This window comes from Salmo salar, chromosome ssa17, assembly GCF_905237065.1.
Source record: "Salmo salar chromosome ssa17, Ssal_v3.1, whole genome shotgun sequence".
In the NCBI taxonomy this organism is placed as follows: domain Eukaryota; kingdom Metazoa; phylum Chordata; class Actinopteri; order Salmoniformes; family Salmonidae; genus Salmo; species Salmo salar.
Genome location: NC_059458.1, coordinates 65,294,104 through 65,305,711, shown reverse-complemented (window position 1 = coordinate 65,305,711; position 11,608 = coordinate 65,294,104). Strand labels below are relative to the sequence as shown.

Sequence of the window (11,608 nt, the reverse complement as noted above, 5' to 3'; positions counted from 1 at the left end):
CCTTTTCTGAGATGCTTTGTGAATATGGGCCCTGGTCTCGACTCCACTACGCATTGGTGAAGCTCATCATAAAGTTTAGTCCGCTAGGTTTGTGAAGGCATTCAATGTATTCCAAGATATATGATCCTGTAAAAATGGTAAATGAAATTATACAATGATACAATTTCCAAACAAAACAGTAGGATTAGATTAACACGATACACATATACTGAACAAAAATATAAATGCAACATGCAACAATTTCAAAGATTTTTCTGAGTTACAGTTCATATTAGGAAATCAGTCAATTGAAATAAATTCATTAGGCCCTTATCTATGGATTTCAAATGATTGGGCAGGGGTGCATCCCACTTGGGAGCCAGGCCCTGCCAATCAGAATATGTTTTTTTCCCCATAAAAATAGCTTTATTACAGACAGAAATACCCCCCTCTCTCCTCTGGCAACAACTCTGGTGGCCATTCCTGCGGTCAGCATTCCATTTGCACGCTCCCTCAGAACTTGAGACACCTGTGGTATTGTGTTGTGTACTGCACATTTTAAAGTGGCCTTCTATTGTCCCCAGCATAAGGTGCACCTGTGTAATGATCATGCTGTTTAATCAGTTTCTTGATATGCCAGACCTGTCAGGTGGATGGATTATCTTGGCAAAGGAGAAATGCTCGCTAACAGGAACGTAAACAAATTTGTGAACAAAATTTGATATAAATAAGCTTTTTGTGTGTATAGAACATTTCTGGGATTTTTTATTTCAACTCATGAAACATGGGAGCAACACTTTACATGTTGCGTTTATATTTCTGTTCAGTGTAGTTGAAAACGATGTGTTTGCTTGGTGTCTATCAATGGCTGACTGCAACATATTAATTTGTTGGTCCAATACAGGTAACCACCAGGTGTCACAATATACAAAATATAAGGGTTTTCTAAACATATTTATTTTCCCTAAATAATAGTCTCTTTACATTTCATACACAATTTAAACACATTTTATTTTCTATCAAAATGGTTCTAACAATTATATTTACTTGAAAGAGTTCTCTGCTTTCAGGACGCTCAGAAAACGTGCAACATAAATGAACTTGGCATTTTCAACCACAGGGGGCGATGCGCTCACACTCACAGAGAAAGTTGATCAACCGCCGGCTCAATTGTAACGCTGTGAAGGATTTCTATAGCGAAAATGTCTACGTGCTTTACAACTCGTATCACTTCTGGTCGGATAGTAGCCTACTTCAATACACGATCAGGATGCTCTGCTCACAAGGACCTTGGAACTCTGGCGGCAGCAGGTGAGACGGACAGCATCTACAGACCTGTTGCCTTATAGGGTGGACCTACACAGATTCAATATTTGCGAGACAGAATAATACTTGTTACCAGATTAATATTCGACTCAATCATTTAAAACAATCATACGTGTTTTCTTTTAAATACCTGAAGGGAATTTGAAAATAAAAATGAAGTCTGGATTTATTCAGATGCTGAGGAAGAGGAAAGAGGTGAGTTTCTCTCTATTTCTTGTTTTGGATCAGTGTTTCTATAGTTTCTGATGAAGGTTATTCGTTCTTCCTATCCTAGCAAGGTTATTCCCTGCCAGAGTTTAAATTAAATTACAAATAAATCATTTAAGTTGTATTTATTTATGGGAATTCCATTTCCCTTGCTTCCTGAATTAAAATATGTAGACCCCAATTCTCAAATGGAGTTAGGACCAACCATGCTATCCACATATAAGGGTATGAGGCCCTTATCCTGACAGCTACGTGTTTCTCTCTCCCAGCTTATTCCTCTGATCGGCTTCATGGCATTGGCTGCTGTAGGAGCCACCTCTGCCTCACTCTACTTCCTATTTACAAAGAATGATGTCATGTGAGATTTTACGTATTTATCATGTATTTGCTGTACATTTTTATGGCTTCCTGGACCCAAATAAACCTAGTACTTTACTAAAGCATTTTTGTGAAGATTCTCAATTTAGTATTTTTAGTCCAGGGTAAAATTTAATCTGTGTCTGGGGAATCTGCATTTTTTCTTATTTGCATGCACATTTTATTTCCTTGTGTGGCTATTTCATTGTGTTTCTAGTAATGGGTACGATTAGAAACTTGAAGTACTAACCTGGTATGATCTAGCTTTAACTGTAGCCCCATGCTGATTTCATTAAGTGAATTTGTTTATCAGTCTCTGACAAGCCTGCCCCTTTAACTTTATATTTCGATAAAGACAAACCCTGGCATAGCAGGCAGAGATATATTCTGTTTTAATCATTTCTCTAACTTTCTTTCAGTTTAAATAAAAGCACAAACCCTGAACCCTGGGAGAGACTGGACCCATCTAAACCACAGAAGGTGATTGATAACATTATAAATGCTTTTTAATGTCTGTCTATTTCTTACCTATCTATGTTAGTATTGCCCTTATCTTGCTTTTTTTTGCTTAATTAGTGTGCTGTGTATGCTTTACATTATAAACACTCTTCATATGCCTAGTTATTTCCGATAGAGGACCACTCTAAGTTGATATTGATATTGGTATGGGAATTGAGACCACTCTGTGGGTAATGTTATGATTTGATGCCATGTGGGATTGATTGACTGTGCATGTAGTATGAAGCTAGCAGGGTGGGTGTCAATTCCATTTAAATTTTGTCAATTCAGGAAGTTGACTGAAACTGTAATTCTAATCAAGCAATGAGGAAAACTGGAACTTAAACTTGACTTTACTTTGTCAATTGATTAAATCTAAATGGAATTGACCCCAACGCTGGTGAGTATTTGTAGTAACATATGACCAGTAGTGTTATTGTTGTTGTTGTGTAAGTGGGTATGGTTTTCTCCCAACTGCAGCTGGTCACCATCAACCAGAAATGGAAGCCCATTGAAGAGCTGGAGCTGGTGAAGAGTATGACCAAGTGATCTCTCTATCTTTCTATTTCTCTCCATTCTCTCCACTTCCTCCCCCCTCCATCCTGAATGAGATCTGCCTCACTGCCCTTCCCTGCACCCCTTCCCAGTCTAGCAGAATCCTTTCTGCCCAGACTAGATTCTCTGATACTTAGTGTGCGGAAACGCTTCTGTTATACTGGTGGGTTATCACTGTGCTCAATACTGTCCCCAGGACTGAGGATGTCCACAGCTGTAGTGTTACTTACATCACCAGGCTGTAAAGAGTAAAAGCTTTTGTCTTCACTGTAAACCAGCTGTCTGTCTGTCCCAGTGATGTAACTGCACTGTACTGCACTATAGCTGACTCTAAATGTGACCAAAGCTGTTTGTTTGTGAAACAAACTGTATGTGTGTGTGAAATAATAATTATTGCAATAAAAATGGACCATTGCTCGTGTTATTAATGAGGAGTGTCTACATGGAGTTAAGTACGTCCATTCTGGTGGTTGTTTTCAAAAGCTTGTGTCCCCAACTATCATCAAGGTAACTTTATCACAGCTCTGTCGGGCTTCTCTCTGTCCCCAGAAGTGTGTCTGTTGGAGACATTAACCTGTGTAACGAAAGCCCTTGTGCCAAACTGTCCATAAGGTGACATCATAGTTCTGTCTGGCTTCTGTCTGTGTCCCAAAGTGTCAGTCTAGAATTAGTATTCAGAAAACATTATCGGCAATGCATTGTCTTGACTGATGGAACCGTCCTAATGCACCAGACTGGGCTGCTTGGAGCCAATCCCTCTCTTAACATGATTACTGATTACAGTAATCAGGCAGAGGGAGAGCAGGATGGGGACAGAGTTACCCTCAGGACACTGTGTGTGTCTGTTGTGTCTGTGTGCAGAGACAGTCCTCTTACTGATTGGTGGAGCAATAACACCTACATGTCCCTCTCATAAAGCGTTATTATTATATCACCACTTATTACAAGTATACACTGAGTGTACAAAACATTAGGAACACCTGCTCTTTCCATTACATAGACTGACCAGGGGAATCCAGGTAAATGATCCCTTATTGATTAACTGTTAAATCCACTTCAATCAGTGTAGATGGAGGAGACAGGTTAAAGAAGGATTTTTTTATGCCTTGAGACAATTGAGACATGGATTGTGTATGTATGCCATTTAGAGGGTGAATTGGCAAGATAAAATATTTAAGTGCCTTTGAACAGGTTATGGTAGTAGGTGCCAAGCGCACCGGTTTAGGTGTGTCAAGAGCTGCAACGCTGTTGGGTTTTTCATGCTCAACAGTTGCCCGTGTGTATCAAGAATGGTCCACCACCTAAAGGACTTCCAGCCAACGGCAGGCCAGTGGTCATTGATGAAAGAGGCTGTGAAACAAATTGTGCAGAGCAACAGACGGGCTACAGTTAGTCAACTGACCGTCCAGTACAACATTTGTGCCCAAGGACCTATAAAAGAATGCACAACTAGTCATACATGAGTGGGAAGCATTGGCATCAACATTGGGGTGCAACTCAATGTTAGGAATGTGTTCCTAATGTTTTGTACACTCAGTGTATGTGTGGGGTACAGAGATGAGGTAGTCATTCAAAAATCATGTTAAACACTATTATTGCACACAGAATGAGTCCATGCAATTTATTATGTGACTTGTTAAGCACATTTTTACTCCTGAACTTATTTAGGCTTACCATAACAAAGAGGTCGAATACTTATTGACTCAAGAAATTTCAGTTTTACATTTTGATTTAAAATGTAAACATTTCAAAAAACAATTCCACTTTGACATTATGGGGTATTGTGTGTAGGCCAGTGACACAAAATCTCAATTTAATCCATTTAAGTTCAGGCTGTAACACAACAAAATGTGGAAAAACTTAAGGGTGGGAATGCTTTCTGAAGGCACTGTAGCTGCCATGACCACAGATGAGCATGTGTCATGTAACCACTGGGTGAGCCTGGACAGGTAGACTCCCTGTGAGGCAAAGTCTGAACTCTTGTTACCTTGCTACCCATATATCAACAGACATTGCTCTATAACCATATCAATTTGAGATCTCAAGTTAAAAAGACTGTCCATATTATCACAGAAGCTAAATACTCCATCCTCCTCTCCTTGAAGTAATCAATGATCTGATATGACTGGATGGGTGAAAGCTATACAACAGAACCCTTGCTTACAGCCATTCGATTGTGTGAGATCTGCACTTACCTAGAGGAAAGAGGAAAGAAATGAAAGGTGCACATGTAAAGGGTTTGAATAGGGTCTGTGTGTGTACGTGACAACAGTCTCACATACACACATCCTGCCACTCACACCCCTGTTTTGTGATCAGGAAGTCTAGCTCATTGTGACTTAGGCGTCCACTCCACTCCATAACCAGGGCGGAACTCTCAGAACACTGACTGTGTTCCCTCTTGGTTATTGGGATAGGCAGGGTTTGTAGCCATTCTAAACTGATCACCCAGGCCAAGAGCAGAGTGCAGTACTAAAGGTTTATGGTGCTCCAGAACAAAATGTCAGGTGGAGGTTGTAAATCTCTCGTCTGAGGGAAATGTAAACAAGAAGATTGCCTAACTAACCACTAACAGACTTGCTCTGTTGCCTAGAAACCAGGCTAGCCACAGTGTGGTGGTTACTAGTATAGAAGGAAAACAGGCTAGTCAAGTGTAGTGGTTATCAGCATGAGTGTTTGCTTCACTTCTTCCTGTGACACCTAGGCTCAAGTCTGGCCAGAACACATCATACTGCTGACAACTACGCCATCTAGTGGTGTTAGTGTAATACAACAGTACAAACAGGATCTCGCCATCTAGTCTTCCATAGAAGCAGAAGAGACCACAGACAGCACTCTTGTCCTATAATATATCAGTCAATGTCAAAACCCGGATGTATGACCTCTGTTATTGCCATATTATAACTAAACATGTTAATCTGACTCACATCTCTCTGCCTCTTCCCACTGGGCACACACTGGTTGAATCAACGTTGTTTTCACGTCATTTCAATAAAATCACGTTGAATAAACATGGAATTGATGTCGATTTGAAATCTGTGCCCAGTGGGGTCCTTGTATCTAATAACGTATCAACTTTTTAGGTGAGTTTTCAAAATACTATATTTATTATTTCAGAATGTACTAACAGGTTCTTCATTCACATGTTTCCAGTCAACATACACTGCTCAAAAAAATAAAGGGAACACTAAAATAACACATCCTAGATCTAAATGAATGAAATAATCTTATTAAATACTTTTTTCTTTATATAGTTGAATGTGCTGACAACAAAATCACACAAAAATAATCAATGGAAATCCAATTTATCAACCCATGGAGGTCTGGTTTTGGAGTCACACTCAAAATTAAAGTGGAAAACCACACTACAGGCTGATCCAACTTTGATGTAATGTCCTTAAAACAAGTCAAAATGAGGCTCAGTAGTGTGTGTGTGTGGCCTCCACGTGCCTGTATGACCTCCCTACAACGCCTAGGCATGCTCCTGATGAGGTGGCGGATGGTCTCCTGAGGGATCTCCTCCCAGACCTGGACTAAAGCATCCGCCAACTCCTGGACAGTCTGTGGTGCAACGTGGCGTTGGTGGATGGAGCGAGACATGATGTCCCAGATGTGCTCAATTGGATTCAGGTCTGGGGAACGGGCGGGCCAGTCCATAGCATCAATACCTTCCTCTTGCAGGAACTGCTAACACACTCCAGCCACCTGAGGTCTAGCATTGTCTTGCATTAGGAAGAACCCAGGGCCAACCACACGAGCATATGGTCTCACAAGGGGTCTGAGGATCTCATCTCGGTGCCTAATGGCAGTCAGGCTACCTCTGGCGAGCACATGGAGGGCTGTGCGGCCCCCCAAAGAAATGCCACCCCACACCATGACTGACCCACCGCCAAACCGGTCATGCTGGAGGATGTTGCAGGCAGCAGAACGTTCTCCACGGCGTCTCCAGACTCTGTCACATCTGTCACATGTGCTCAGTGTGAACCTGCTTTCATCTGTGAAGAGCACAGGGCGCCAGTGGCGAATTTGCCAATCTTGGTGTTCTCTGGCAAATGCCAAACGTCCTGCACGGTGTTGGGCTGTAAGCACAACCCCCACCTGTGGACGTCGGGCCCTCATACCACCCTCATGGAGTCTGTTTCTGACCGTTTGAGCAGACACATGCACATTTGTGGCCTGCTGGAGGTCATTTTGCAGGGCTCTGGCAGTGCTCCTCCTGCTCCTCCTTGCACAAAGGTGGAGGTAGCGGTCCTGCTGCTGGGTTGTTGCCCTCCTACGGCCTCCTCCACGTCTCCTGATGTACTGGCCTGTCTCCTGGTAGCGCCTCCATGCTCTGGACACTACGCTGACAGACACAGCAAACCTTCTTGCCACAGCTCGCATTAATGTGCCATCCTGGATGAGCTGCACTACCTGAGCCACTTGTGTGGGTTGTAGACTCCGTCTCATGCTACCACTAGAGTGAAAGCACAGCCAGCATTCAAAAGTGACCAAAACATCAGCCAGGAAGCATAGGAACTGAGAAGTGGTCTGTGGTCACCACCTGCACAACCACGCCTTTATTGGGGGTGTCTTGCTAATTGCCTATAATTTCCACCTGTTGTCTATTCCATTTGCACAACAGCATGTGAAATTTATTGTCAATCAGTGTTGCTTCTTAAGTGGACAGTTTGATTTCACAGAAGTGTGATTGACTTGGAGTTACATTGTGTTGTTTAAGTGTTCCCTTTATTTTTTTGAGCAGTGTATATTCCAGGTGAGACTGACAGTTATGTGACTGACAGTTATGCTGCATTGTTTCGTAAAAGAATGCGTGAGTGACAGACACAAAGACAGATCTCACTCTCTCTGTCTCAGTCTAGTGATAATTTAACTCAAGACTGATAACCAAGGCTCATTCACACACAAACTAACAGCTGATCAATGACTGGCCAGTACTGCATCCTGAGGTTGTGAAGGGAATGGGGGAGCCTGGTGGGAGGAGCTATAGGAGGACAGACTCATTTTAATGGCTGGAATGGAATAAATGGAACTGAGTCAAACACGTGGCTTCCATATACTGTACAGTTCCATTTATTCCATCCCAGCCATTATAATGAGCCTGTCCTCCTCTAGTTCCTCCCGCCAACCTACTCTGGAAGGGAATATAGCAGTCTCTCTTCTAATGTCCTTACCAGTGTACCACTTAGAATGCATGCCCAATACATAGGCTGCATCCACATTTTTTAGGCTAGGCGGTGGACTCTCTGCAGTGTGTGTAGCCCTGTTCCTGTGAGTCAGGACCTGCTCGATGCAGCTGGTCAGGCTATAGGTATGGAGCAACAGGTGTCGGGCCTTGGCCTGCACTGGCACTAGAGGGCACTAGAATCACAATACACACATAGAGAGCATTAGGACATTGTCTGTCTCCTCGATTCCTCACGTCCACTCCCTCCTTCCTCTCCTTGCCTCCTTTTGAAGAAGTTCAAAGGTAATCAATGAGGCGAGGAGAGGAAACATGGAAACAAATTTGCTTGCATAAAATTAGACTCCTTCTCCACTAGCGCAAATTATGTTTACATAATTGCATGCATGCTTTTCTCCTCTGAGAAAACAAGATACAATAAACATTTATTTGATATCAACACATACACTGAGTGTACAAAACATTATGAACATGTTCTGCTATTTCCATGAAAGACTGACCAGGTGAATCCAGGTGAAAGCTATGATCCCTTATTGATGTCACCTGTTCAATCCACTTCAGTCAGAGTAGATGAAGGGGAGAAGACAGGTTAAAGAAGGATTTTTAAGCCTTGAGAAAATTAAGACAGGGATTGTGTGTGCCATTCAGAGGGTGAAGAGGCAAGACAAAATATTTAAGTGCCTTTGAATGGGTATGGTTGTAGGTGCCATGCGCACTGGTTTGAGTGTAAAGAACTGTAAGGCTGCTGGGTTTTTCACGCTCAACTTTTTCCTGTGGGTATCAAAAATGGTCCACCACCCAAAGGACGTCCAGCCAACTTGACACAACCTTGGGAAGCGTTGGAGTCAACATGGGCCAGCATCCCTGTGGAACGCTTTCGACACCTTGTGGAGTACATGCCTCGAAGATTTAATGTTTTGTACACTCAGTGTATAATGGTCATGGAATTAGCATAATGCATTTTAATTGACACAAAGCGTAGCCCAAAAAATGTCTGCTCACTACACAGGTAAAGTAGTGCATGAGAGCGCTTTCGGGAACACCGAACGTGAGACTTTCAAGATGGTGACACGGTAGAAATGTTACAAACTAAACAGTGGTTTATAGACAAAACTGAGCAAGGTAATGATTGCGTCTTTAGCATGAATGTAAAAAAGCACTATTGCTAACACATACAAATGCGACCTCTCATCTGAACATGAATTAATAGAGATTTAGAAATACAAATAGACCTATTCCACTCTAAGATCACTCTGCTGAATGACAATACAAGAGGCACGAGTGTCATACTGTAGTACCTGGTGGTAGGCTATGTGCAAAAGCGTGTTCATAACCTATGGCACATAGCATTTACTTGCTACAGATAGCCTTGGAGATCTGTTTAGTGGGAATCTGTCATGCTACAGATAGCCTTGGAGATCTGTTTAGTGGGAATCTGTCATGCTACAGATGGCCTTGGAGATCTGTTTAGTGGGAATTTGTCATGCTACAGATGGCCTTGGAGATCTGTTTAGTGGGAATCATGCACCATGGCCTATTTATGCATCTACTCACTGGCATACCCCCACCCCTGCTGCCAGAGAGAGAGGGTGAGGAAGGAAGCCTCTGAGTCAGCACTCTGCACAGCCTTAGTGGAACATGCCCTCAGATTGCAGACACAGCAACCCAAATAGAAAGGCAACGATGAGTCCAACTCTCTGTCTCTCCTTAGGTAACACACAAGTTCTTGCTTGATGTGTGTGGGCTACTCCATCCTGACAGATGGCTTTCACAAGTGTTGTGTTGATGTGGCTAATACGATTCAGATTCAATTTAAACACAGTAACTACAACAAAGTTTCTTGTCAAAGTTTCCAACACAACAACTTGTACTACACATGTTCTGCAACTTGACACAGTCACATGTCTTTTGTGCTGTTTGGCTGAGCTAGCCAAAGAAGCTGTGACTGCTTCGTTTTTCAGCTTCAAGGATGACGGCTTCTGGGCCTCTTTCTGTATCTAGACTATACTCTTTGGCTGCAAGGAGGCACTGTAGGCTACTTGGTGAGTGAAATGAAGACGTGCAGCTGTGTAGTGAGGCCTAACACAACTCAAGCAAACAAAAGACACTGCTGTTTATCGTGCAACTGCTTGGTGTGAAGCGACTGACATTGATTGTTTCTCACCTTGACACAAACACACATACACACACATTTAGTGTCAGGTTGCCTTTTACTGAAGTTGTACCCTGGGAAGAGGCAGGTTGCCAGATAAAAGTGACTGACTGATGTCCCTTTTTGACATAAGATGAGCCCATAGTCTTGTTTCATTCATATCAAATGACTATGATAACGTTGTAACTCATCAGAAAATATGTATTGTGTTTCACAGAAATTAGAGGTAAACTTATCCCACTCTTCATGAGTCCGATGGTGCGACAGTGCAGCTGCTAGTGACCCCAAACAGTCTCTTCAAAATGTACTTTGAAGAGGGATAACTGTTTCGTGGTGAATAATAACATTGAATGTAATTGTGTGAAATACACTCTTAGAAAAAAGGGTTCCAAAAGCGTTCTTTGACTGTCCCCATAGGGGAATCCTTTTCGGTTCCAGGTAGAACCATTTTTGGTTCCAGGCAGAACTCTTTTGGGTTCCATGTAGAACCTTCTGTGAAAAAGGGTTCTAAATGGAACTCAAAAGGGTTCTACCTGGAACCAAAAAGGGTTCTTCAAAGGCTTCTCCTATGGGGACAGCAGAAGAACCCTTTTAGGTTCTAGATAGCACCTTTTTTTTCTAAGAGCGTAGACACTGATATGTGAAGTTCTGATTGAATTCAGCATAAGAGAAGCAAAGCATATGGCAGCATAATCTGGCAAACATAAAAGGATGGTTTTCCAGCCAAAGATTTAGACTACTAGTCCTGAATTTAAAAAGTACTTTACTTGGAGATTCTCCATTGAGCACTCTTTAACTCCAGGACTAGGCTTAATCTGGGTCAGGGGAGACCATCCCTCAACCCTTAAAGGCCCAATACAGCAAGATATGTTACCTGAAAACTAGCTGTTATTGGCAGAGAGGTTTGGAACTTTGTTTGTTATTTGTCTATTAACTTATACCACCTGGAGTAAAGCCAAAACTCCACCCATGCAAAACCTGCTGAAATTTCAGGCGGCCTATTCAAACAGCTCTTACACTAAAAGGGCATTAAAATAATTTTCACAATCTCACAGTATTATTTCAACCTCATGGTGTAGAAATAGCATATAAACACAAGAAAATCTGATTTTTGACTGCACTGGCCCTTTAAAACAACACAGCTCTAACTTTTCTATCTTTTTCCCCCTTTTACATTGAAAGATGTGAAGGTAAAGAGAGAGATAGTTGCAGAAGTTCCCTGCAAAGGCGAAACCCTAATTTCAAGTACCCAGGTCCTTCATCTTATGTTTGTGAATGTAGAACACGGCATTGAGCATATCGGTCTTTGAGTAATGACCTGACGGATCTGGGCTATTTCCCCTGGGCCA

The 11,608-nt window shown here is 42.2% G+C and overlaps 1 protein-coding gene across 1 annotated transcript; it reads left to right on the top strand.

Moving 5' to 3' along the window:
- The first annotated feature begins 1,116 nt into the window (after nt 1-1,116).
- On the top strand, nt 1,117-3,346 carry cssa17h15orf48 (chromosome ssa17 C15orf48 homolog). The gene is made up of 5 exons (XM_014153617.2): nt 1,117-1,290; nt 1,442-1,500; nt 1,782-1,870; nt 2,289-2,349; nt 2,848-3,346. The coding sequence occupies exons 1-5, from the start codon at nt 1,182-1,184 to the stop codon at nt 2,914-2,916; spliced, it is 387 nt and encodes a 128-aa protein (XP_014009092.2). The 5' UTR covers nt 1,117-1,181; the 3' UTR covers nt 2,917-3,346.
- Nucleotides 3,347-11,608: the final 8,262 nt, after the last annotated feature.

What these genes read in the sequence shown, in the direction of transcription:
- cssa17h15orf48 (XM_014153617.2), top strand. Translation starts at nt 1,182, where the DNA reads ATGTCTACGTGCTTTACAACTCGTATCACTTCTGGTCGGATAGTAGCC. An exon ending in TGCTGAGGAAGAGGAAAGAG is followed by an intron (nt 1,501 to 1,781) that starts GTGAGTTTCTCT and finishes TCTCTCTCCCAG; the next exon opens with CTTATTCCTCTGATCGGCTT. An exon ending in ACCCATCTAAACCACAGAAG is followed by an intron (nt 2,350 to 2,847) that starts GTGATTGATAAC and finishes TCCCAACTGCAG; the next exon opens with CTGGTCACCATCAACCAGAA.